This window comes from Nannospalax galili, unplaced genomic scaffold, assembly GCF_000622305.1.
Source record: "Nannospalax galili isolate Female #2095 unplaced genomic scaffold, S.galili_v1.0 scaffold652, whole genome shotgun sequence".
Lineage (NCBI taxonomy): Eukaryota > Metazoa > Chordata > Mammalia > Rodentia > Spalacidae > Nannospalax > Nannospalax galili.
Window position 1 is genome coordinate 2,582,279 of NW_008332152.1, and position 24,742 is coordinate 2,607,020.

The following is a 24,742-nucleotide window of genomic DNA, read 5'->3' on the forward strand; positions in this document are numbered from 1 at the left end:
TAGTATTTGAAGTTCTTGATATACCTTCCTTAACTCCAAGGATGCAAGCTTTCTGATATTTAAAAAATGCACAATAATATTAACTTGCTACTGCTATCAATAGCATTCATTGCTCATATTACAAAATGATGATTTAATAATGTGTTCTTAGGAAATATTATTTCATATACTTGGAAATGTCCTATAAAATTTGACTTAATAGTTACCTCTGAATTAATCCATTCACCTGATGAGAAGAAAATACTATAGGAATTTGGGGCTACATTTTCTCATTACTATCTTCAAACCAGTATTTATGTACCATAAACAGTTTTCTTTTAAAAGTTTCCTTAGTACATACCCAAAACTTGTCTTAAGTGTTATGTAACACAACTTTTATTATCCCCACACAGTACCAAATTCCATTGTTTAACGGTTTTAAGTTATCCGACATTAGTGCATCAGCTTCAGAGGTTTGGGAAGATGCTCAACTTTTCCTGAGGGAAAGGAGGAAAGATGTGATCTAATTTCTCCTCTTACTATGAAAAAGCCATGCATCTCTCTCTCTCTCTCTCTCTCTCTCTCAAATGTCAGAGTTGAGCTTCAGGAAATGGACCATGCCCCCCCTTCTCTCTCTCTCTCTCTCTCTCTCTCTCTCTCTCTCTCTCTGTGTATGTGTCTGTGTGTCTGTGCATGGTCATGTGGGTGCATGTGTATGTGTGGGCACACATGTATATTTTATGTGCATGGTTGTGGAAACTAGAGGTTGAGCTCAAATGTCACCCCTCAGGAACACCATCCACCTCGCTTTTTGAGGTAGGGTCTCTCAGTGGCCTAGGGCTCGCCAGTTAGGCTAGACTGGCTGGCCAGCGAGTGTCAGGTCTGTTTCCCCAGTGCTGGGATTACAAGTGTGTACCACCATGCTTAGCTTCTTTACATGGTTCTGGGGACTGCACTGACTTTTCTGACTGCTGTCTCCCAGTCTCATCTTAGTATTTTTTTTTAATATTTTATTTATTATTTTTATTCTATAGGTATGAGTGTATTCCCTGCGTGTAGGTAAGTGCACCCGTGTCGTGCAATGCCCTTGGAGGACAGAAGAGGCTGTCAGATCCCTTGGAACTGGAGTTACAGGTAGTTGTTAGCTGCCATGTGGGTGCTGGGATTCAAACCCAGGTCTTCTGCAAGCACAGCCAGTGTTCTTAACTGTTGAGGGATCTCTCCAGCCCCGTCTTAGTATTTTAAATGAGATGAAAATTCAGCCCTGCACACAAGCTATGCTCTGCCCCAGGAATGGTTTCCTTCTGGGTCATGGGCGACACCCGTCCTACCTTCTCGGTGGTTGGCCACCACCAGGAAGTGCTCGCCATCCACCACGAAGGCCTCCCAGTCACGGGCGCTGTGGGTGGCGATCCTCTGGTACAGGGTGAACTTCAACTTTCTGGGGTTCCACTTGTAAATGACAGAGAACTCCTGACCCCTTTCATTCGGTCCAAAGTTAGCCACAGCCAGGAAGATCTGGAAGGAAGGCACTCATCTAGTTCTGTCATCTAGTTTTGATCAGCACTGCGGTCCCGGCGGTGCAGGGTTCGGATCCTCAGCACCTCTCCCCACATCCTTGGGGAAGACTGCAGGGACCCACACGGAAGTGCCAGGTGACCCACCTTGCAAAGCTGTGCAGACAGGATCATGGGTTTTAGTTCGTATGTGGTGTGCATGCAGGCGCATAGGCAAATAAAAGTGCATTTTTTAGGGACAAAATGTTTGCTCCACTTGTTTTTCTGTTTCTAATATTTCTTAGAAACAAAAGTACTTTTTTTTAACCATGAAGAAAACAAAAAACTTTAAAATGTCATCAGGAAAAAGCCAGTAGTTACACTGCCACAGCCCTGGACCTGGACCTGGACACAGTGTGTCCATGGTGGGAGGACACAGGCTTTGTCCACTTCATCCCTAGTAGCCAAGGGTGACCTTGAACTTCCGATCCTCCTGCCTTCACTTCCTCAGTGCTACGATGACAGGCGTATGCCATTACGACAAGTTTACATGATGCTGAGGCTTGAACCCAAGGATTTAAAAAAATACTTTATTATTTTTATTTAATGTGTATGAGTATATTGCCTGCATGTATGCAAGTGCACCCACGTCATGCAATGCCAGTGGAGGTCAGAAGAGGGCATCAGATCCCTTGGAACTAGAGTTATGGATGACTTAGCCAACATGCAGGTGCTGGGAATTGAATCTGGGTCCTCTGCAAGGGCAGTCAGTGGTCTTAACTGAGCCATTTCTCCAGTGCAAACCCAGAGATTTTTATGTTAGGCAAGCAATCTACCAACCAAGCCACATCCCCAGCTCTGAGCTCAATGATTTGGTACTGATGGGCTGGCACAGAGCTGGCTTTGCTGGCTTGTGGGAAGCTGAGCAGACTCTGCAAGGGACACTTCTGCAGCCTAAAGCCTGTGACTTTGAAGCTTTCTCCCTCTGAGCAAGGGCTTGGAACGCTGAGAGATGCTTTGACCCGCGGTGCATGCAGGAGCCCAAGCCTGTGGAGCCCGTGGTGGCTCCCATCAGTGAGGAAGGAGAAGTCAGTGCAGACAGACTTGCCTTTTTCCCAATGGTGAAATGTCGCCAGGACTGAGCCTGGTGTGTGGCGATGTTCTGATAGGGGACAAACTTCCCGTCTGTCCATTTGTAGATGGCTGACCTAGCCTTCCGGTTGGCTGTGGCTGCAAAGAGCCCCACGCCGGGGATGGCGAACACCTCGATCCCCAGTGTCTCTGAGTTGGTGTGCAGTCTCTGGTGCTCCTCCACGTAGTCCAGCTTAGCCTTGGCTTGGGATGGGAGGATGGTGACCTGGTCAGTGTGCTCAGGAATAGAGCTGGGGTGCTTGTTTGGGAGGAACCCCCAGGGCCTGGGATTCATGCATATTTTCCCTGGAGACCCATTTTGTCCTTGTGGTAAAAGCCCATTAAAGGGGAGGCTGCTCCTGTCTGTCAGGGGCTCTGAGGTCTGCACAGATTCAAACAGGATGAAATTTACAAATTGTGTCCTGATCAGAATGTGCTCAAGGCTTTACCAGTAACTTTTGGGTAAGAGGGCAGAGAGGAGTGTCCAGGGCTCATGCGCAGCCCAGGGGATCCAGTTCCCACACCGCACAATGCTGTCTAGAACACGTGTCTGTCCCCACTTACTTCTACAGCTGGAGTGCCCCCTGGGAGGGACTGAGACAAGACATGTCAGTAGTTCTCAGCTGTGCCTGGTGGGAGGGTGAGAACCAGGACAGCCCGGGAGGGGAAGGTTAAGGGAGGCCCCAGTGTCTGTGCTATACCCTCCTCCGGCCACCAGTCATCAGATGTGCTGATTTCCAGGTTGGATGCACGGACTGGCCCCTTCTTCCTGGGCTGTCTCATCCTGAGTAACATGGCTCTGAAGCTGGCTCAGGGGCCGGACATGCCGGCTTTAGGAGGACAGTGTCCTGACTTGCCTGAGGCTGCTTGCCACCTGCTCCAGAGGTGGCCACTGAGGAGGTCTTTTGCCCTCAGAAGAGGCCTTACAGACAGTGGAGTTCCCCAGTCCTCCACGACATCCCTTTCCTAGTGGGGACATGGTGAGTCTTCTGTGTGCTCAGGACATTGTGGGTTGAGAAGGGCTGGGCCTCACCTGCTAACACGGAGACCCACTCACTGCCTGCACATAGGTATAGCCCCCTTCGGGCAGCATCGAACCAGAACTGGGAACCCTCTGCTTTGGTGCATGGCGGCCGGGATCCCAGGGTCACTTTCATGTCAGCGTCTACGGGGAGGACCAAGAGGAAGTATGAAGCCTGTCAGTATTCCCTAGCAGACGACCCTATGTGAGGCCCCAAGCCTGGTGGTCCTGCCTTTGCCTTTGAAGGGAGCCCTGACAGCACAGGCCACTGGAGATGGGATGGGTGACCCTAGAGCCCCAGCCCTGATGCACCCTGTATGGCTGGCTGGCCTGGCCCACCGTCTACTCAGAGAGCATGTCTCTCTGTCCCTTTGCCCGCTGCCCTGTGGACATTCTCTGTTCTGCCCTTGGGCCTGTCCCTATAACGGTAGGAGCTAAGCCACAGTCAGTGCGCTTTAGTGTATGGTTTGATCCACCACTTCTAATAACACCGGCCTCGTGACTGGGGACAGCTGTGTGGTAGCTCTGTCAGCCCTGGTCAGCCATGTGACACAGCAAAACCTAAGTGTTCTGCACAGTCAGGTGGGGACTCCCCTCATTTGTAACATGAGACCCACAAGCTCGGGGGGCCTGGCTGTTCCTGACCTCACCCTTCCACAGAGCAGGGGTGTGTGTGTGTGGTAGCGGGGAGGGGCTCTCAGGTCCCCCCTACCAGGGAGTACGAGTTTAATAAATGGCTCAGCACCTCAACTCAACATTAGGACATCGTAAATATAACCCAGAGAAAGCAGGTCCAAGAGATTCTGTGGGCTGGGGGGAGGAGGGGGAGCAGAGCTGGGGCCTGACTTGGACTGGGATGAGTTTAGGATAAGCTGGAGGGAAGGAGTGCAAGACATAGGCAAATTCTGGTCAGGTGGTCCAGAGGAGGGAGCTTTCTTGACATGAGCCATGTCTGCCATCTGCCCAGGGAGCCAGGAAGTATGCAAGGTCTGGTGGGACCTGACTAGGTAAGAGATGAGTGATGCTCGTCTTTCTGATGGCCCCAGTGTCCACTTGGCCAGTGTGAGAACTGCCCACCTACCACTGAGAAGGAGCCCTGTGCACTCAGATGAGTCTGGAGTGGGAACCAGGGCCCCGCCTACTAACCATAGGGATATTTCAGCACCTCGTTATCATCCGGCTTTTCTGTGAGTCTCTGCAGCATGCGGGGTATGGACAGTTCAGCCAGCTGGGCATTCCTGCTGGGACACAGTCTTGGGGTGGCATCTGAGCCAGGCAGCAGGACCAGCTGCCTCATCAGACCCTGCAGAGAGAGAGAGGGAGAGAGAGAGAGAGAGAGAGTGAGAGAGAGAGAGAGAGATCAGAGAGAGATCATTGAGACCTACAGCCATGTGGGGGGGGGCTTGGCCTATACTGCTGCAGGGGTCTAACCTCAGAGTGAGGGAGAGTCTGCATGCAGGTTATTGGAGAGGTCACTGGGAGCAACAGCAGATAACTTACTGCTCTCTATGAGGAAGAAATTGTCTACATGGACTGAGAATGACCAGGCCACATTCCCCGTCCATCTGATCAGCCACTCTTCTACCCATCCATCTACCCATTGATTCATCGATCCACCTACCCATCAATCTATCCACCCACATATTCATTCACCCACTCACATTCATCCACCCACCTACCCACACATCCATCCAGTCCATCTTACCCACATATCCATCCATCTATCCGCATACACATTAATCTGCATACCCACCCACTTATCTATATATCTATACATCCACACACACCCATACACATACACCCATACACACCCATATACCCACCCACACATCCCACCTGACTTGTGAGCAGAGACCCAAAGGCCTCAGGAAGAGTGAGCTAGAAAGAGGGAACGGCTGGTGGGATGGCCCTGTGGTAGACCCCTTGGCACCTTTGCGCATCTAGTTCTCATTTAACACAGATGACACAGCTAAGGCATGGCTACCCCAGGCTCTCCCTACAGTCCTGGGCGGGGTGCTGTGGGCGGTACACTCACCGTGAACAAGCCTTTGGTTCTCTTCCGGCTTCCGACAAAGAACCGGGCTCCTCTCACTGACAGGGTGGCTGGGAAGGGCACGTCAGCCATTCTGAAACAGGAGTGGACAGAGCTACTGCACAGGGGAGCAGGGTGCAGCCTGCTCACAGAGGGAGGGATGGGCTCTGCATGAGAAGTGCCTGAGCATTCTATGGCAGCCATGACCATGGACCCCATGGTAGTTAGAGGCTCAGGGCTTTGGAGCAGCGGCCCCCTGTGGAGGACCCCTTGACTTCTGCGGCTCCAGTGGCTCCAGATTCCTTGGGTGTAGATGCATCTTACCATCCCCTTCCTCCCACCCTCTTGCATTTTAGCATGTGCACTGCCATCTTCCTGCCTCTGTGGCCTCTGCTGCCCCATCAGGAGCCGTCCCACTTGACTGACTTCATCTGGACATAATTTAAGACCCAGCTGGCAAGTAAGGGTACAGTCACAGGCCCCAGGTGGAGGTAAGTTAGGGGCACTTCACCACAAGACAGGGTCTCCTGCAGGGGCACATGGTGAGGAGACACCTGGGGCGTTTTGCCTACCTCCTGGTGAACCTCCTGGGGGCTTCCCCCTGCATTGTGGCTCCAGCCCACATAGCCCCAGACCAACTATCACACAGTTGGGACAGTGGCTACAAGCCAGAGGGAGGCACCTTACTAGACATACAAGAGACATTGGGAGGGGTATGTGACATACCAGTGGATGCTGAACTCAGGGGCAGCAAGAGGCAGCATGTGGCTGGAGCCTCTGCAGGGGAGCCTTGTGCTGCCACACTCTGCTTCCTCTAGGTCCTGGCCAGGGGTACCAGGCAGACGGCCCTCCGCATGCAGTTCACCCCCCACTCTGTGCCAGGCATCCTGGCTCCTGGGCCCAACCTGCATCTGTGGTGGTGCTGGCTGCAGGACCAGGAAGCCAAGGGCCTCAGATTTTATTGGCACAGTTGCTCCAAGGAGGGTAGTTCTGACCCCTGTTTGAACCTTCTTCAGAGCTGTGTCCCATGACCCCTGGACCACCTGCCTCCCACAAGGCCAGGTCAGGGACCTGCCCCAGGGGCCAGCACTTAAGGTGTGCTACAGGCCTGCTCCAGATAAAGGACCTGGCCTGGCCCTGGTTAGACAGGGGCAAAAGGGCAGGGAAGTCTTGCCTAGGACCCACACGGGAACCCACGGTGCCAGGAGCAGCCAGCTGCCTCTGGAATGGGATGCTCAGACACCATACAGGGCATGGTCAACCCCTGGGACCCACACCCTGGTACCTACATGTCCACTGGGAGGCCGCAGTCTGTAGTGAGGGAAAAGGATCCTTGGGATACGGCCAAGATCAACGTGTGCCACTGGCTGTCCACGAGGCTGGGGCTTCGGAAGGACACACGGGTCTGCCAGGCACCAGCCAGGTCCTCGCTGAGGAACAGGAAGTGCAGCTGGGTGGGCGAGACCCTCAGGCCAAGCAGCAGCGTGTCCCTCTCCTCGGCCACCAGGGAGAGCAGGTATTCGTTCTTCTGTAGAGAGCAGGGCCAGAGCTGGGGCGGAGCTGGCAGGGACGGTGGGCGGGGCCAGGGAGCATGGGCGGGGCCAATGAGATGAGGCAGGTGGGAGGGGCGGGGCTAAGAGCAGAGCTGGACCAGGTAGGGGGTGGGGATAACGGCGCAGGGGTGGCACTGATGAGAGGAGGAGAATGGGGCCATTGGGAGAGGGGTGGGGCTAATGGGAGGGGGTGTGATTGACAGGAGTAGATGGGGCTACTGATTAAGGGAGTGGGCGGAGGATAGGAAGGGACAGAGCAAATGGAGAGGGTAGAGCGGATGACAGAGAAGACTGGAGATGGGGAGAGGAAGGTGAGGCTGTGTGGGGCAGAGGCAGGAGCAGAACTGACAGGCCAGGGGGGCTGAGCAGGTGAGGGAGAGGGCTGACAGGAGAAGAGGGTCTGGAGGGGTGGAACTAATAGGATGGGGAGGGTCCAGTAGGAGGGGGTGGGGCTGATCGGAGGGCTGAGGTTCCAGTGGGGGCAGGGCTACCAGGATGGGGAGGGTCCAATGAGAGGGGGTGGTGATGGGAGGGGTTGGGCTGACGGAGGTGGGGGTGGGGGGGCAGTGGGGGGAGGGGTTCCAGTGGGGGAAGGGCTAATGGGATGGGAGGAGGCAGGGGAGGAAGTGGGTGTGGTAAGAGGGAGCTGGGCTGCCCAGTCTTCCAGTCCAGTGCTGGGGCTTATAGGCTGAACCCAAAGGCACCCTGGCAAACACTGAGATGCCAAGTACCAAGCACAGAATAGCAAGACACCCCTGGTGTCTGAGCCCCGCAGTGGGACATCAGACAGCTAGTGCCCCCCTTGTGCCGAACAACACTGTGGGGCCTCTGAACACTGAACACCTACCCGTCCGGGTGGGTACTGGGAAGCCTGCATCCACCCTAACAGACAGCCAGCCTCAAGCAGCCTGAGCTTGGACATAGCAAATGCTTTCAGCCTTCAGGAAGTCGTCTTGACCCTCTCTATCCACGGAGCCTGGAGGCCAGAGGCCAGGGCTGCCCTGCTCTCTCTTAGATGAGGTCCCCCGAGGCTCAGATACACCAAGACACAGAGAACAGGGATGCCAGGGGCTGTGGAGGTGAAGGAGGGGTCTCTACTTTAAGGTGTTCAGTTTAGTTAAATAGAACGTGACTGAACTCACATTCATGAGCCGCACACACAAACAGTGAAGATGGAGGATTCTACATTGTGTTTTATTACAGTCAACAAAAGGCGAGCAGAGGGCCTGCTAGGGCTGTGGCCGCAAAACCCGAGCATCCTTTCTAGTAACACCTCAGCGGCTGTTCTCAGGCTGGCAGAGGTCGGTGGAGAGGGAAAGTTTGCCAGTGTCCACAGCGGCTGAGTGCAGGTGGCCAAACGTTGTGCAGACTTGCTGTTTTCTCTAGTGAGGCTCTGCGGACCCAGGCCTGTGAGCCAGTCAGTTACTGTCCTAGGAGGGGAGCGTCAGTGTGCTCTTCAGAGTCTGGCCTTCTTCCGCCTCTGAAGTCTTCCTTAGCCACAGCGAAGGTCACTTGCCTTGGCTGTTAGGGGAGCAGAGGGGACCATGCTGGTCCTGTGGTTCCCAGTGCAGTACAAAGACAGCAAGTCTGCCTCCTGAGAGTTCTAGGAAATGCTGTGAAGCTTGGAAGCTGGCAGGTGACAGAGGGCAAAGCCCTCCCATGTATGGCCAGGGTTTCAGATGGCCACTGCAGGCTGGAAGGGAGCTTGGGATGGAGAGGGGACCATAGGAAAGAGCCCCCACCATGGCAGGTTCCTACTGGGCTTAGAGCATCAAGGGCTCAACCTGTCCAGGGACCCTGAACCCCGCTGGCCCCCTCCAGGGGAGGTGGCCTCTGTCCCTTGCCAATTGCTGGACTGAATTCCTCCATCCTAGAAACAGTAATGGCTAATTTCACTTAAACAACATGAGAGGTGATCCCAGGTATAGCTTACTGGTGCCTTGAGCTCCTAAGAGGCTGATGTTGGGGACAAGTGACAGAGCGTAAGGGTGCAGAGGGGCAGTGACCTAGACTCAGGCAGGGCTCCTGGGAGGCAGGAGAGCTTAGGTCAGCACAGGGGACCTTTGGGGACCCCATCCTGGGGGACAGTCTATCTCAGATCAGGAGCAGACAGGATCTGAGATGGGCCACGGGGAAGGACTCACTAGCTCCAGGGCACAGGCCCATCAACAACTGGACTTCTGTCCGGAGGAGAGGCCTCAGCAGGCCTGGCTGGAGCAGGCTGGGCGGCAGAGCAGGGACACAGAGGAGGACCCGCGGCAGCAGCTGGGCTGGCAGGAGGAGGCACAGCAGGAGGAGGCGGGCACGCAGCAGGCGGGTCTGCACACGGGGCGGCAGAGCAGGGACACGCTGGAGCAGGGTCTGCAGTAGACGGGCTTGCAGCAGAGGGGCACACAGCAGGACGACTGGGAGCTTGAGGGCTGGCAGCTAGACTGCTGGCCGCAGGGGGATCCAGAGCAGAGGGGCTCACAGCAGACAGGTTCACAGCAGACTGGTGTGCAGCAGACGGGCTTGCAGCAGACGGGCTTGCAGCAGAGGGGCACACAGCAGGACGACTGGGAGCTTGAGGGCTGGCAGCTAGACTGCTGGCCGCAGGGGGATCCAGAGCAGAGGGGCTCACAGCAGACAGGTTCACAGCAGACTGGTGTGCAGCAGACGGGCTTGCAGCAGACGGGCTTGCAGCAGAGGGGCTTGCAGCAGAGGGTCACACAGCAGGGGGAGGAGCTGCCGCAGGGGGAGGAGCTGCAGCCCGAGGTCTGGCAGCTGGACTGTTGGCCGCAGGATGAGGAAGACCCACAGCAGACGAGCTCACAGCAGACAGGTTTACAGCAGACTGGTGTGCAGCAGACAGGCTTGCAGCAGAGGGGCACACAGCAGGACTGTTGGCAGGGGGAGGAGCTGCAGCTGGACTGTTGACAGCATGGTGTGCAGGAGCTGGGGCAGGTGGATTGGCAGCAGGGGCTGGACACACAGCTCACTGGGGTGCAGATGAGGGTCAGGCAGGGGGCTGGGGCACAGCAGCTGGACTGGCAGCCGCTGGGGGAACAGCAGGGGACACAGCAGCTGGGGTCACAGCAGGGCTCACAGTAGCTCTCTGGACAGTCTTCCACCTGCCAAGAGGACTCAGTGCGGGCATCGGAGCAGACGGACATGGTAGAGGTGGCCATGGCAGGTTGGGCTGGTGTTGGGAGTGTGAGTGAGTGAGTGTGTGTGCGAGGCTCTGGTCTGTCTACTTTTATACCAGGCCTTCATGTGTTTTCAGCCAGAAGCCTCTAGATCCTTCCTTCCTCGTGGGTGTTTTGAGCTGCGTCCTGGAAGCCCTCGTAAATCTGGTTTATTTACACAAGTGTTCCTCCTCCTGAGCCTTGCATGGTGCTGGCTGGGGCAAGAGGATGCCTGTGGTGTCGTCGTCTGGGTGAAGCTTTGCTGCACTGGGCTGGATCTTGTACACACTGCGGGTGCCCTTCCATCCAGGCCGATCTACCAGGCAATCAGCAGCCAGGGCAGGTAGGGATGTGCAGTCTGTTGTCTGTGCATGTGCCTGGCAGAGAAGTGACCCCAAAACACGTGGGGAGACAGACCTGAGCTTCTCAAGGGATGAGACAGTAAGGAAACCCAGAGGGAGATAAATTCTTCTAAAAGACATGTTTTCCGGAATGGGAGCGGCCAAGTGAGCCGTGGAGAAACCCCCAGAGTGCTGAGGATTCAGAAACTTAAGTGTGTGGTGTGGACTTGCTGAATGAAAGTGCCATGTTCCTCTAACAACTGGGCATCTGCACCCTGCTTGCATAGTAACACTCTAGAAGCTTCCAGAGAGCCCAGGGGCCAGCCTTGGCTTAGCAGGGATGGATGCACAAAGACAGTTACTGGGCTTACAGTTTACTGATCACCAGGGAGGGAAGAGGATCCCTGGGGGCCGAGAGGCTCTGAGCGAGCCCTTCCCTCTTCAGAGTGAGAGGAAGGAGAGATAAAACAACAGATAGTCAAGGTCATCAGGAACCAGATGAAGGTTCCTCATCTGCAAGAGGCAAACACTGCTGCCTACCTTGACTGACAGAGCCATCGGCCACGGGGGACGTGACTCCTCTAGCCTCCTCATGCTCCATTTAATTCATTCTTTGTGGATTATGATTCTCTGACCTCAAGATTCACCTAACTGTTGCGTATAGTAAGAGTTTATCTTTTCATGGCCCCATAATATTTCACTGTGTGGATTTACCACAGTATCCAGGCAGTGACTCGTGAATATTTTGGTTGGCTCCTGTTTACGATGCTGACTGTGAGCAGAGCTGGCGTCATTGTTGTGTTTGGTGTTTTGCATGTCCATTAGTTTTCCTTTCCCTCCAGAGAATATTCTCTCTGGCCTGCTGGGTCACATGGTGGGTGAGCATCTCCAGGCTGCAGTGTCCCAGGGCAGCGGCCATCTGTCCACTGTGGTGTGGCTGGGCAGCCTTGCCAGGCTCCCGGCGGCTCTTTGCTTTCCTGGCAACCAGTGGCACCGAGCATCTCCTCACTTTATCTTCTGCCCCGGCAACTTTCCTAGTAAGATATTTCTTCCATTTTAAGTTTTTTTTGTTTGTTTTGTTTTTTTTTTGAGACAAGATATCATATAGCCCAGGCTGGCCTGGAACCCACTATTTAGCTGAGGATGACTTAATAAACAGGAGAAAGCTAGGGGCTGGAGAGATGGCTTAGTGGTTAAGAGCACTGCCGCCAGGCTCCCGGCGGCTCTTTGCTTTCCTGGCAACCAGTGGCACTGAGCATCTCCTCACTTTATCTTCTGCCCTGGCAACTTTCCTAGTAAGATGTTTCTTCCATTTTAAGTTTTTTTTGTTTTGTTTTGTTTTTTTTTTGAGACAAGATATCATATAGCCCAGGCTGGCCTGGAACCCACTATTTAGCTGAGGATGACTTAATAAACAGGAGAAAGCTAGGGGCTGGAGAGATGGCTTAGTGGTTAAGAGCACTGCCTGTTCTTGCAGAGGACCCAGGTTGGAATCCCAGCACCCACATGGTGGCTAAAAACCGTCTGTAACTCCAAATCCAGGAGATCTGACCTCCTCTTCTGACCTCCACAGGTACACTCAAATATATGCAGTCAGTACACTCATACATATAAAATTTTGCATTCAGGAGGCAGAGGCAGGCAGATCTCTGTGAGGGGACAAGGTCAGTCTGGTCTACATGACGAGTTCCAGGCCAGCTGGGGCTACAGAGAGACCCTGTCTCAAAAAGCCCCCCAAAATTAAATAAAAAGTAAATAAACAGGAGAAAGCGAGCTGAGCCCAGTATTTGTCTCTGCTTCCTGACGGTAGGTAGACACAATGACCAGTGGCCTCACACTTCGGCCGCCGTGATGGACTGCACCCTCAAACCAGAGCCAAAACAAACCCTTCCTTCCTGAAGCTGCTTCGGTGTTTAGTCACGACGAGATCACGACTGACAGAAGGGACCCAGGGGAGCACCTGCCCAGGCCTGTGACAAAGGCTGCATGTACCACATGCAAAGAGCTCTTAAAACCGATAATGAAACAAACAACCCAACTTAGAAATGGGAAAGAAAGCTGGCAGACCCCTCACCAAAGGAGACACGGCAAAGACGTCCACAGCTCGCAGGCTTAGAACACTAAATAACCGCCAGGGTGGTACATGCCTGCAATCCCACCAAGGCAGGGGGATCGCCAGTTTGGGGCCAACCTGTGCTACATAGAAAAATCCTGGAGAGAGGGACTGGAAAGATGGTGCTGCAGGTAAGAGCACTGGCTGCTCTTGCAGAGGAACCGGGTTTGGTACCCAGCACCCACATGGCAGCTAACAACTGTCTGTAACTCTGGTTCCAGGGGATCCGATGCCCTCTTCTGGCCTCTGGGTACTGCATGACACGAGTGCACCTACCTACACAAAGGCAATACGCTCATACACAAAAAGTAAAAATATTTTTTTTTAGAAAAGAAAAATCCTGGAGAGAGGGGGAGGGGACTGTATTCCTATTAGAATGGCCAAAATTCTAAATGCTGACAACAGATCTTGTAGAGGGTGGTGGGGAGCAACAGGAACCCTCCTTGTCTGATGCTGAGAATATAAAGTGTGACACCAGGAAGGGTTTGGTCAAATATGCACACCCCTAACTACCCAGCAACCACCTTCCTTGCTATTTATTAAAAAGAGCCAGAGGGATATGGAGGGATGTGGAGGGATGTGGAGGGGTGTGGAGGGATGTGGAGGGGTGTGGAGGGGTGTGGAGGGGTGTGGAGGGATGTGGAGGGGTGTGGAGGGGTGTGGAGGGGTGTGGAGAGACCTTCCATGCAGTTGTGGCAAAACCCAGGTTGCAAAGGGTGGGTGAGGGGTGACAACACATACTTCAGTGACCCAGGTCTTGAAGACCGAGCATAGGGGATGCCACAGCATCCCTAGAGGCTCTTGGGACACTAAAGTATTGTGTGACATGGTGGTGCTAGGGACCTGCATGTCACCCACTTGTCACAATCTTGTCACAATCTTCAGAATGCATGCTGCTAAGAACGAAGTTGCCAAGCCCCGCTGGAGGCTGATGGTGCAGGTCTGGGGGACTGTGGCCTCTCATCTGGGGGACTGTGCCAGCTTACATGACACTCACTCACTGGGTGCTCTGTGCTGGAGGCTGCTGTGAGCCTGAGCTTGCTCTGTGAGGTCAGTCTGTTAAAGTGGGTGAGGTGCCAGGGCACGGCTCTTCCTGAGTGGCTGTCTTCCACAGCGGGCACTCGTCCATTTGTCCTGTTCAGGTGGAGGACCAGGAGCAAACCCTCTCTTTGGCTCCCGGTGTTGGGGTCTTGCCTCTTCACGATCATTCTCCTGCTATGTTAGATGTTAGATTTCATCTTTTCAGGGAACAAATTCTGGTTTCCAGACTGTCCGATCAGTATCTTGATTTCCATGGAGCCAGCTCTGCTCTGGTCTTTGTTCCTTCATGCCTCTGGTCAGCTCTGGGCTTCAGAGAGCACCAGTGTCCACAGGGACATCTTGCCTTGTGGTGTCGCTGTATTAGGGTTGTTGCCCATGGGCACCCCCGGGACCTTCCCTGTTGTCTCCTGCTCACCCCCCACCTCTGCCCACCTGCCTCTGCCCCTCCACCTCTGTCCCCACCTCTGTCCTCTGTCCCCACCTCTGTCCTCACCTCTGTCCCCACCTCTGTCCCCACCTCTGTCCCTCCCTTTTCCTCCTCTCTGGGTCCCACTGTGCTCCATAGCTCCAGGTGGCTCCCTTCTTCCTGTTCACTATGGATACCGCCTGAGCCAGGCCCTCAGGCCCCTGACTACCGCAGATCTCTGGTGGCTGTGAGTTCCCACCCATGCCCCCTGGCACCAACGCCCTCTGGCACCAACGCCCCCTGGCACCAACACCCCCTGGCACCAACGCCCACTGCGCATGCTCTTCCCTCCTGTCCCACTCTGGGTTTTCTTGGTTTAAAGTTCTTCCTATCTTTGTGTAAACATCTTTTTCTAACTTCTTGGCTGTGTGGGAAAGGTGAGGATACCAGGTTCCCACCAACTGACCAATGGTCTGCTGGGCTACATCTCCTTCCCTCTTTGGTGCTTACTAAACAGATCTTCACCCTCCACCCTGGCCTTGAGTGCTGGACGCTGTGTTTCTGAGAATGTTCAAGCTCTGTTCTGGGCTGGCCAGGTGACAGCAGGCTGGTCAATTCCGTCCCACCTAGGTGTTCTGATAAGCAGGTCAGGCTGGTGGTCACTGAGCTAACTCCACTGCCCCCTTCAGAGGAACGCCCCTCAGAGCACCACTCCCAGTGATGACGACAGGCTTCCTTCTAGTAGGTGCCCCAGACACAAGTCCAACTGTCCATCCACTGGGTATCCCCTGCCCAGAAGAGCCTCTCTTATCCAGCTATGCCTGTGCCACCACTCCGATGGTGGGGACCCTCTGTGAATGCCAAACACCCTCTGCATACACGGGGACCCTCTGCAGACACGGGGACCCTCTGCAGACACAGGGACCCTCTGTAGACACGGGGACCCTCTGTAGACATGGGGACCCTCTGCAGACATGAGGACCATCTACTCTTTTTAAAAAAGATTTATTTTATGTGTAAGAGTGTTTTGGCTGCATGTATGTAAGTACACTCATGTCGTTCAGTGCCAGTGGAGGCCAGAAGAGGGTGTTGGATCCCCTGGAACAGGAGTTACAGATGGTTGTTAGCTGCCATGTGGGTGTTCAGAACCAAACCCATGTCCCATGCAAGAGCAGCAGCCCTCTGAACCGTGAACCATCTCTCCGGCCCCACCCATCTACTCTAGGGCAGCAGCTCATGAGCTGCTCTGTTCTGGGCACGTCCCTGACTCCACTGGTCACACCAAGGGAGGGGGCCACTGTCCCTCGTGATTGCAGGGCTAAGTCCTTTCCTCCTAGAAACAGTCATAGCTGGCAAAGACCAGTGTCCTTAGACCATGTTTTGCAAAGCATGAGACAAGATTCAGGAAGTTAAAGCATTTATTGATACTATGAGCTCCGGGTAGGCTGATGCTGAGGGCAAGTGACAGAGCAGAGGGGCAGGGAGTAGGATCAGGGACCCAGGTTGCAGATGGGGCTCCTTAGAGGCAGGAAGGAGAGGCGAGGTCAGCACAGGGGACACATGTGGGCCCTGTCCTGGGGCACAGTCTGTCTCAGGTCATGAGCAGACTGAGGAGCTGAGAGGGGCCAGGTTGGGGGGACCTGGGTTTCTATTTCTGGGGCACAGGCCCATCAGCAGCTGGACTTCTGTCTGGAGGAGAGGCCTCAGCAGGCCTGGCTGGAGCAGGCCGGGCGGCAGAGCAGGGACACGGAGGAGGACCCACGGCAGCAGCTAGGCTGGCAGGAGGAGGCACAGCAGGAGGAGGCGGGCACGCAGCAGGCAGGTCTGCACACGGGGCGGCAGAGCAGGGACACGCTGGAGCAGGGTCTGCAGCAGACGGGCTTGCAGCAGAGGGGCACACAGCAGGACGACTGGGAGCTTGAGGGCTGGCAGCTAGACTGCTGGCCGCAGGGGGATCCAGAGCAGACGGGAGCACAGCAGACAGGTTTACAGCAGACTGGTGTGCAGCAGACAGGCTTGCAGCAGAGGGGCACACAGCAGGACTGCTGGCAGGGGGAGGAGCTGCAGCTGGACTGTTGACAGCATGGTGTGCAGGAGCTGGGGCAGGTGGATTGGCAGCAGGGGCTGGACACACAGCTCACTGGGGTGCAGACAAGGGTCAGGCAGGGGGCCGGGGCACAGCAGCTGGACTGGCAGCCACTGGGGGCACAGCAGGGCTCACAGTAGCTCTCTGGACAGTCGTCCACCTGCCAGGAGGACTCAGTGTGGGCGTCGGAGTAGACAGACATGGTGGAGGTGGCCATGGCAGGTTGGGCTGGAGGAGAGTTGACTGCCTGAGTGAGTGTGAGTGTGTGTGAGGTGCCTGGCCATTGGCTTTTATCCCCCTGTGCTGTTGTCTGGCTCAGCCTCCCTTCCTTGTTTGTGTCCTCATGGCCATCATTAGTGTGTGTGTTTGTTTGTCTGGGATGTTGTGGGGTTCACCGTGTCCTGCCAGCGTGTGGTCCTGGAAGCAGCAGCCCCAGGTGGGGCTCTGTGAGCAGTGAGGTTGGGGTGTCGTGTGAGGGGACTTGTCCCAGCCATCATAGGGCTACAGGGACGTCTCTGGACATGGCTGGCTGCCAGGACCCTAGCTCCTTCTGCAGGGTGCTGGGAGCCATCCATGCCTGTGATCCCGTCCCTTTCACAATGCCCCAGCCATGGATGAGACAGTTGTTACCTCCTGCTGCCCTGAGGCCAGAGGTGTGTGGTGATCCATCCAGGGTGGGTGTGAGGGACCATGACTAACTGTGACCCCTGCCCCGAACTCTCCAGTGTCCTTCCCTATGACACTGTCCACCCTGCTGTCCTTGTGCCTAGGGCTGCAGGTCCCTCCCCACTCAGGCAGGCTGGCAGTTCCTGGCTGGGGTTCTGAGTTCTGAGCTGTGAGGAGAGCCTTGTGGGCTGGAGCGTGTGTGCCCAGCCCGCCCCCTTCCCCTTCTCTAGTCCTCTGCCCTATGTCTCCCTTCCAGCCCTCCCCCGGGTCAGTCTCACACCTCCATGTGTGCTGTTGATTTTCACATATTTTATAGAAAATGTCTCGCTGCCTATTTCCTTATTAGACACCTGTCTCAGCTCTTAAGTAGAACCTTCTGAACTGTCTAAAGCTGGCAGAATTGAAGGCTACACTTTGATCTTGGAGTAGTGCTAGTATCTAGGTCAATCTTCTCCACCAGGCTTCCTAAAGTCAGACAGACATTGACCACTTGTGGCCAGCCGCCACACCCTTCCCAACAGGGCCCTTCAGCCTCATGCCCAGTGCCTGAAGAGGGGTCCCTCCTGCCCTCCCTGTGTCTCCTCCATGTGGCAGCCTGGCTGGCGGCAAGAGCAGATGCAGAAGCTGCAGACCCATCCCTGGAAAAGCCCATGTCTCCAGAGAGTGGGTATAGCCCACATGGAGGCTGGGTCCTCCACAGGCTGTCCTTGAGGCCCACTCATGTTTCTGAGTGGGGCAGGGGCAGGGTGGATGGAGGATTGTGTGCTGCTCTGTTCTGGGTAGGGATTTCGCTCCCCATTGAAGGCTGGCACTTTGTGGGTGATTTGAAAATAGATAGCCTTCATCCCTGTCCACCCCCGCTCCTTCCACATTTCATCTTGAATCTCCGAAAGCTTGTCTCATTCACTTTTCAGTCTCCAAAGACCCAGCAGTTGATCCTCAGTAAAAAGTCCCCAGAACATGAATGCTTTTTCCTTTCAGTGAAGACCTGCATTCTGAGAGTAAGCATCGTGACTAGTCTGAGGCCACATGAACTCCTCTGCTGACCTCATTGGACAGTGGGGATGGGCCCTTATCAAACGCATTTGCTAAGCAGATGAGGTGAAGAAGTCAAGGAGTGGCTCCTTGACTTGGCTCAAGGAGTGAATTAAGCATCAGGAGAGCCAGACACAGCTGAGATGTGAGCCACCAAATCCCCATCACAGAAAGCGCAGAACAGAGCCTGCTTACTGCAGAGGCTGGGAGGCCACGTTAGTGGCCTCATGGACCTGGAGAAGAAAGTGACGTGTCCGGGGCCTGCGAGGGGGAGGGGGTCCAGGCAACACCTGGCTTTCAGGAGCAAATACTGAGTGTGTGTGTGTGTGTGTGTGTGTGTGTGTGTGTGTATGTAGGATGCTCCCTGGGGAAAAGCAGAGCAGAAACCAGATGGTCCTGCCTGTAATCAGCTCAGATGAACTCAGTAAATTGCCCACAGACCAGTCATCTGCCCAGAACACAGCCATGAACTGCCCACAGACTGACTGCCCAGGACACAACCACGAGCTGCCCACAGACCAGCTGTCTGCCCAGGACACAGTTGTCTCCTCTGAGCCAGGCAGCCACATCAGAGTCTCAAGGACCTTTACATCTTTTCACAGTGAAGTCTTGCCCTTGGTCAAGCATTGCTAGGCATTCGAAAAGACAAGGCTAGCTGACCAGAGGACCCAAAGAAGAGCAAACAAGAGGCTTCTTGGATATTCAAATGGCCACAGATGGACTTAAGGTAACTGATGAAGCCCGGGGATGTAGCTTGGTGGCACAGCACATGCCTATGTGTGCAGAGTCTTGGGTTTGGTACCCAACACTGCAAAAACAAAAAGGGTAACCATGACAACACTCATGTCTTCAAACCATAGAAAGTTTTTACTTTAAAGGGATGGTGGCACAATTTTCAGAAAAATGGGGGAAGATGGAGATTTTTCAGTGGCAATCTCTACCAGTAAGAGCCAAATCCTGGAAACAGGAAACAGGAAATCTGAAACCCAGACTGTGGAAGAGGAACAGCATATTAGACAAGATTAATGAAGGGAAGGAGGTGAGGGTTACCACAACTGAACACCGGGCTGGGGGGGGCGCTGAAATAGAACTGAGCACTACACCAAGAGATGGGACGGGGAGTGACTTGAATCCTGGGACGAGCAAAGGGGGATGGAGAGTTTGAGGACACAGAGGGCAGAGCTGTAAGCTGATGAAAGACATTAATTTATAGGTTCAAAACAAAAGTCACTTAAAAGTGCATTTTAGGCTGGGTGTGGTGGTGCACGCCTTTAATCCCAGCATTTGGGAAGCAGAGGCAGGCAGATCTCTGTGAGTTCAAGGCCAGTCTGGTCTACATCGTGATTTCTAAGATAACCAGGCAGGGATGTATAGTGAGACCCTGTCTCAAAACAAAACAAAAATAAAGTGCATTTGAAGTGCGTTTACAAGTGTTTAGTGAGGTTGTGCAAAGGAACCACACCTGGGTGCACTGGGGCTGAAATGCAACAGAGAAACATTTAAAAACAGTTGGCAGTGTGGGCAGAGGCATGGCCCCTTCAGAGAAGCCACACAAGACTGACAGACAGCTGCTCAGTGGGAAGGCTGCAGACCAGGCACAGGGAGACCTTTGTCATCCAGAGGAAAAGTGGGGAGTTAGAGAGCTCTACACCTGCACAGAACATCCTCCAAACGCTGACCTCAGCCCTGATCAGCCGTGGAGCACCACAGAGGAAGGTATGAACGGACCACCCTGACTTATCGAATGCCTTACAAGCCTTTCTAGAAGTAAAATACACGGAAACAATTGAGAAAGCTTGAGGGTTAAAGGGTCTCCCTACTCTGCATTGCCTGGCGTGTGGCATACGGTCTGATATATAATACTCATACACAGGAACTCATGCTGTAAGGTCCAGAAGAAGAAAAAACATGTAACCAAGTAGGAAGCAGGTCACTGAACAGTGATGTGACTGAAGCTTAAAGACCACAGAGTGCCACATTCTGAAGAAGTAGCACTCCACGACCATGGGTTGTAAATCCAATGACTGTATCTTTAAAGGAGAAATGGGACAGGGGAGAGGAGGGCTCAGGCACCCAGCAGGGAAGGTCATGTGATCGTGCAGGAGACTGGAGTGAGGACCTGTAGTGAGGGGAGCTGGAGAAGTCACTGAAGGCAAGGACTGTCCCCTAGGACCTGGAGGACGCATGGCTCAGCTGACAGTTACCCACCTCTAGAGCTCTTGTTTAATTGCCCGTTAGGGGTCAATCGCTGCAGCAGCTCTAGGAACTTATCTAAGAGGAAAAGTAGAAAGTGGGGCACTTAAAATCAACACATACAACCTAAGCCACCACAGCAAGGAGATGCAGGACGGAACCAGCTGGTCTCATTGTGTCTACAGTCAAGAAACAGAACAGACAGGAAATGGGGCTGACCTACAAAACTTAAAGGCCTGCCCCCCAGGATCCAGGCAGGATCTGCCTCCCAAAGGCCCACAACCTCCCAAAACAGCACTATTAGCCAAGGATCAAGTGTTCCAACACAGGAGCCTATGGGGACATCTCACACCCAAACCAGAACCAGATCATAATCTTTTCTAAAACGTCTTAGACATAGAGTCATGGGGTTTCATGTGTTGCCACATACTGGATTAAGTGGATGGACCCTTCAAGGGGGCAGAGTTGCAGATGGCAAATAAACGTGGTGATGTGCAAAGCTAAGCCCCATGAACAAACTCTGTGTCCCAGGGCAGCTGGGGTGATGGTGCATCTGACACGGAGACTGGTATAGCTGTTAAAGGCCTTCATCCTGCTTTGTTGCTGGGTGTCGTCACAATGAGACCAGCTGGTTCTGTCCTGCCACCAGGCCTTCTCATGGAGTGGACTGTATTCCCTCAGGCTGTGGGCACAATAAACCCTTCCTCCCTGTCCTAGTTAGTTTTTCTGTTGCTATGATAAACGCCATGACTCAAAGCAACTTGGGGAGGAAGAGGGTCTGTTTTATCTTACAGCTCACAGTCCACCATTGAGGGAAGTCAAGGCAGGAGCTGAAGCAGAGACCACGGAGGAACGCTGCTTACTGGCTTGCTTCCCCTGGCCTGCTCGGCTACCTTTCTTCTACAGCCCAGGCTCACCTGCCCAGGGATGGCACTGCCCACAGAGGGTACCCCCCCTCCATCAATTAGCAATCAAGAAAATGCCCACAGATATGCCCACGGTCCAGTCTGATGGAGGGTTGTTGTTGTTTTGAGACAGGTTCTCACTATGTATCCCTGGCTGGCCTGGAATTCACTACATAGACCAGGCTAGCCTCAAACTCACAGGCATCCACCTGCCTCTGCCTCCTAAGTGCTGGGACTAAAGGCGTGTGCCACCACACCCGGCCTCTGGAGGACATTCTTTAAATGGGGTTCCCTCTTCCAGGTGACTCTTGTTTGTGTCAAGTTGACAAAGACTAACCAGCACCCTTCTTCAGCCGCTTCTTGTCAGGTATTTGGCCACTGTTAGGGTTCAGATCCACAGCAGCCCTGCCCCCTCCACTACAGGGCCTCATGGGTTCCAGGTTCCAGGTTCTGCAAGCCCTGAGATAAGCACCCTGGTCTTTGAAGTCAAAAGCAGACTTTTGTGCACTGTTTGGTCAACACAGCAGGCTTCCCCTTTGATCTCAAAAGGGGACAGGTTTTAATAGTCCCGCTCTCCTGCTCCCCCCATCTTTAAAAAATATATCTTCCCACTTTCTGCACCCCCCCAAAGCCCTCCCCTATAAAAGACCCCAGCTCACGACCTGTGGGCTGACATTTTCCCTACCGGGAAGGGACTCTGTCCCATGCGAGGCTTCCTTTGCTAACAAACTCTATTCCTCTGGAATTTTATCTGTGTCCTGGTGCTTTCTCCTGATTAATCCGGTTCATCCACTGGCTACTTCACCTATCAGTCACGGCAAGAAAACAACAACACAGGCACCAAATAAATCAGTGGCAGCCAGAGGCTGGGTGGGATGTGACCTGCGTGCACAGGGAGGGGAGATTTGGTGATGGCAGAGTCCACACATGGCCTGTGGTGGTGACATAATGTATGTGTTTGCTGAGACTCAGAATCAACACAAAAGGAAGAAAACCTGGAATACGCCATAGCCAGTGAGGATTCGAACATCTAAGGCAAAACCTAGAATCGAAGCCTTCCTACACCGGATGAAAGCGTCACGGGCAGGTTCTCTCGCGGCCGGAAGGAAAGCAGCACCATTCTTGAATCCCTCAGCCCTGTTCAGGCCAGCATGATGCCCAGACCTGGGGGTTGCAGAGTTTGTTTAGAGTGAGCACCATGGAATGCCGTGTGTGGCCCAGAGGCCCGGCTAGGAGGAGCCATGGTCTCTCACAAGCCTTGGCTGCCGGCCGTCTCCCTCGCTGTGTCAGGATCCTTCAGTTTTTGCCTCTTTGCAGCTCGATGTCTCTGTGAGAACTCTGACTTGGCCCTGGTGTCACAGAGTCTCTTAGAGATGGAGATTGGTATGTTTCGTGGAAATTGGGCCATTATTTATTTTTTATTTTATTTTTTTGCTGTTTTTCAGAGAGGGTCTCCTTATAGCCAGAGCTGGCCTAAAACTTGCTATGTAGACCAGGCTGGCCTCCATCTCACACAAAGCCACCTGCCTCTGCCTCCCAAGTGCTGGGATTAAAAGTGTGCGCCACCAGGTCTGGCCTGGCCATTATTTCCTTGAACATTTACTTCTCATTTTACCTCTGTCCTCCAGGAGCTCCTGTCCTGTGTATGTTGATGTGTCTGGGCTGGGGGGCGTCCCCCAGTCTCAGGATTTGTGCCTCCCACACTGGTCATTCCCCTGGCCTGCCTTCACACGCTCTGGCCCTCCTGCCGTCGAAAACCCTACGGGCCGTTTTCCAGCACAGCCTCCGGCTTCCTGGGGGCGTTTTTCTGGTATCTGTCTTCCTTCCGTGTGCAGACCTGCTGACACTGACCGTGAGCATCCCAGCCGCTTCTCAAGTTCAGGCTCTCTGCTTCCCTGAAGCTTGTTTGGTGATATTTTGGGTTTATACTTGGTTATTTTTATTTTATCATTTTTCTAAATAGCTTTATCGTGACTGTGGTCACTGTTCTACTAATTAGCACTTGGGTAGCAATTTGACAGAGTTCCTTAAACATTTGGTGTCATGGTTTGGATATTTAAATGTTCCCCAAAGACTTAAATGCTAAGCTTGGTCCCCAGCCTGTGCCACCACTGGTATGAGGAGGAACCTTTCAGGGAAGGGGCTTAGGGTGGAAACTGAGGACTTGCCAGTGAAGGGGATACTGGGACCTGGCCCTTTGTGCTGTCTTTGCTCCTGGCCAGCAGAAGGTGAGCAGACCCTAGCCCCATGCACCCCACCATGATGCCCTGCCTCCTACAGGCCCCCAAACAATGGAGCCAGCTGACCAGGGCCAGCATTGTAGAAGCTGTGAGCACAGTAAATCTTTCTTCCTTATGTGTTGTTTGTCTCAGACATTCTGTCACAGTGACAGAAACATCTCCCCTAAGCTTTGCAGCTAGGCTCTGTGTTTATCTGTGGCACACGCAGTTCCCAGCTGGTTTCCACCAGTCTTCCTTCACTTCCTGTTTGCTCAGGGCTTGAAGCTCATTGACAGGTGAGGGCTGAAGCTTCTGAGGACTCTCTGAACATGTGCCTCTGTGGAAACTTCTAGACTCCTGGGACTGTTTTGAAGCCCCAATTCCGCAAAGCCTCTGGTTCCCAGCTTCCCCCGAGCTCTTGTTCAGGTGGCCTTGTCTGCCCCAGGGTGCAGTGGTGGCTTTGCTCACCCTTAGAGGTCCCCATGCTGCTTCTTGGTGTTCAGCAAGTTCTGTTTGGAGAAATCGAGGCCCTTCAGGGAGCCCCAGACAGGTGAAAACAGATGCCAGGACATTCTTGGTTCATCTCTAATGTGATGATAAAACATTGACCAAGAGCAACTTAAGGGAGGAAAGGGTTTGTCTGGCTTACACTTCCAGGTCACAGTCCATCACTGAGGGAAGTCAGGGCAGGAACTCAAGGCAGGAGCTTGAAGCAGCGACCAGGGAGGAAGGAATGCATTGCCTGGCCCACTGGCTTATACTCGGCTAGCTTTCTTATATAGCCAAGGCCCACCTGCCTGGGGAATAGTGTCACCCATAGTGGGCTGGGCTATCTTGCATCAATTAACAATCAAAACAATCCCCTGATGACATGCTACAGATCTGCACAATCCCTCAACTGAAGCTCCCTTCTCAGATGACTCTAGGCTGCGTCAGGTTGACAGTTGAAGTCAACTAGGGCACTGTGCTTCCTCAGAAACATCCCTGTGTTCCCAGGCACTAGCCCTACATAGGAACTGTGACTGCTGCTCAGGACTGGGCCCAAAAGAATGAGATAGGAGAGGGGACAGAGCCCACCTGGCTGTGCTCTGTGTTTCCTGCATATTGCAAATATTTCCAGAGCTCAGGTGGAGTCCCTCCTGTGGTGTTTGATGTCAGTTGCAGGCCCATCCTTGGTCCCTCAGAAGTTAGTTGTGAGTGCTCACCCTGGAAATACCCACCAGGGGGAATTTCAACAATGTGAAAAGTTACGTTAGTGCCAGTGATCAGCCATAGTCATGTTGGTGGTGCTGCTGTCACAGTCCCTGAAAGACATCAAGTGCATCATCTGGTGCTACACAAGCCTGCTGTGATCAGGGAAT

The 24,742-nt window shown here is 53.7% G+C and overlaps 3 protein-coding genes across 8 annotated transcripts in view; all 3 read right to left on the reverse strand.

The window, feature by feature from the left end:
• The window catches only part of Tspear (thrombospondin type laminin G domain and EAR repeats), a 58,467-nt gene that overhangs the window by 14,263 nt on the left and 19,462 nt on the right, over positions 1 to 24,742 (reverse strand). Inside the window, exons 2-7 of the mRNA XM_008827422.2 lie at positions 6,949 to 7,187; positions 5,663 to 5,753; positions 4,774 to 4,930; positions 3,640 to 3,771; positions 2,584 to 2,810; positions 1,311 to 1,497 (exon numbers count right to left, since the gene is read on the reverse strand). Coding sequence (XP_008825644.1) covers positions 1,311 to 1,497; positions 2,584 to 2,810; positions 3,640 to 3,771; positions 4,774 to 4,930; positions 5,663 to 5,753; positions 6,949 to 7,187 — 1,033 coding nt within the window. The remainder of the gene's footprint in view (positions 1 to 1,310; positions 1,498 to 2,583; positions 2,811 to 3,639; positions 3,772 to 4,773; positions 4,931 to 5,662; positions 5,754 to 6,948; positions 7,188 to 24,742) is intronic.
• Positions 9,411 to 10,379, reverse strand: LOC103729358 (keratin-associated protein 10-1-like). Of its 6 annotated transcripts, none has more exons than XM_029560782.1 (3): positions 10,047 to 10,379; positions 9,705 to 9,827; positions 9,411 to 9,617 (listed from the first exon to the last, which is right to left on the reverse strand). In XM_029560782.1, the coding sequence occupies exons 1-3, from the start codon at positions 10,377 to 10,379 to the stop codon at positions 9,411 to 9,413; spliced, it is 663 nt and encodes a 220-aa protein (XP_029416642.1). The 6 variants fall into 6 exon arrangements, with proteins under 6 accessions (XP_029416642.1, XP_008825628.1, XP_008825627.1 ...); XM_008827406.1 differs by having other exon boundaries at positions 9,690 to 9,767; positions 10,017 to 10,379; XM_008827405.1 differs by having other exon boundaries at positions 9,411 to 9,794; positions 10,062 to 10,379.
• LOC103729357 (keratin-associated protein 10-3-like) lies at positions 15,981 to 16,580 on the reverse strand. The gene has a single exon (XM_008827404.1). The coding sequence runs from the start codon at positions 16,578 to 16,580 to the stop codon at positions 15,981 to 15,983; it is 600 nt and encodes a 199-aa protein (XP_008825626.1).

Excerpts from the sequence above, each read along its gene's own strand:
- LOC103729358 (XM_017796700.1), bottom strand. The coding sequence starts at position 10,379 with ATGGCCACCTCTACCATGTCCGTCTGCTCCGATGCCCGCACTGAGTCC. Across the intron at positions 9,798-9,869 it reads AGCCCGTCTGCTGCAAGCCC|CAGTCTAGCTGCCAGCCCTC; the intron begins GTCTGCTGCACA and ends CCCTGCGGCCAG.
- LOC103729357 (XM_008827404.1), bottom strand. The coding sequence starts at position 16,580 with ATGGCCACCTCCACCATGTCTGTCTACTCCGACGCCCACACTGAGTCC.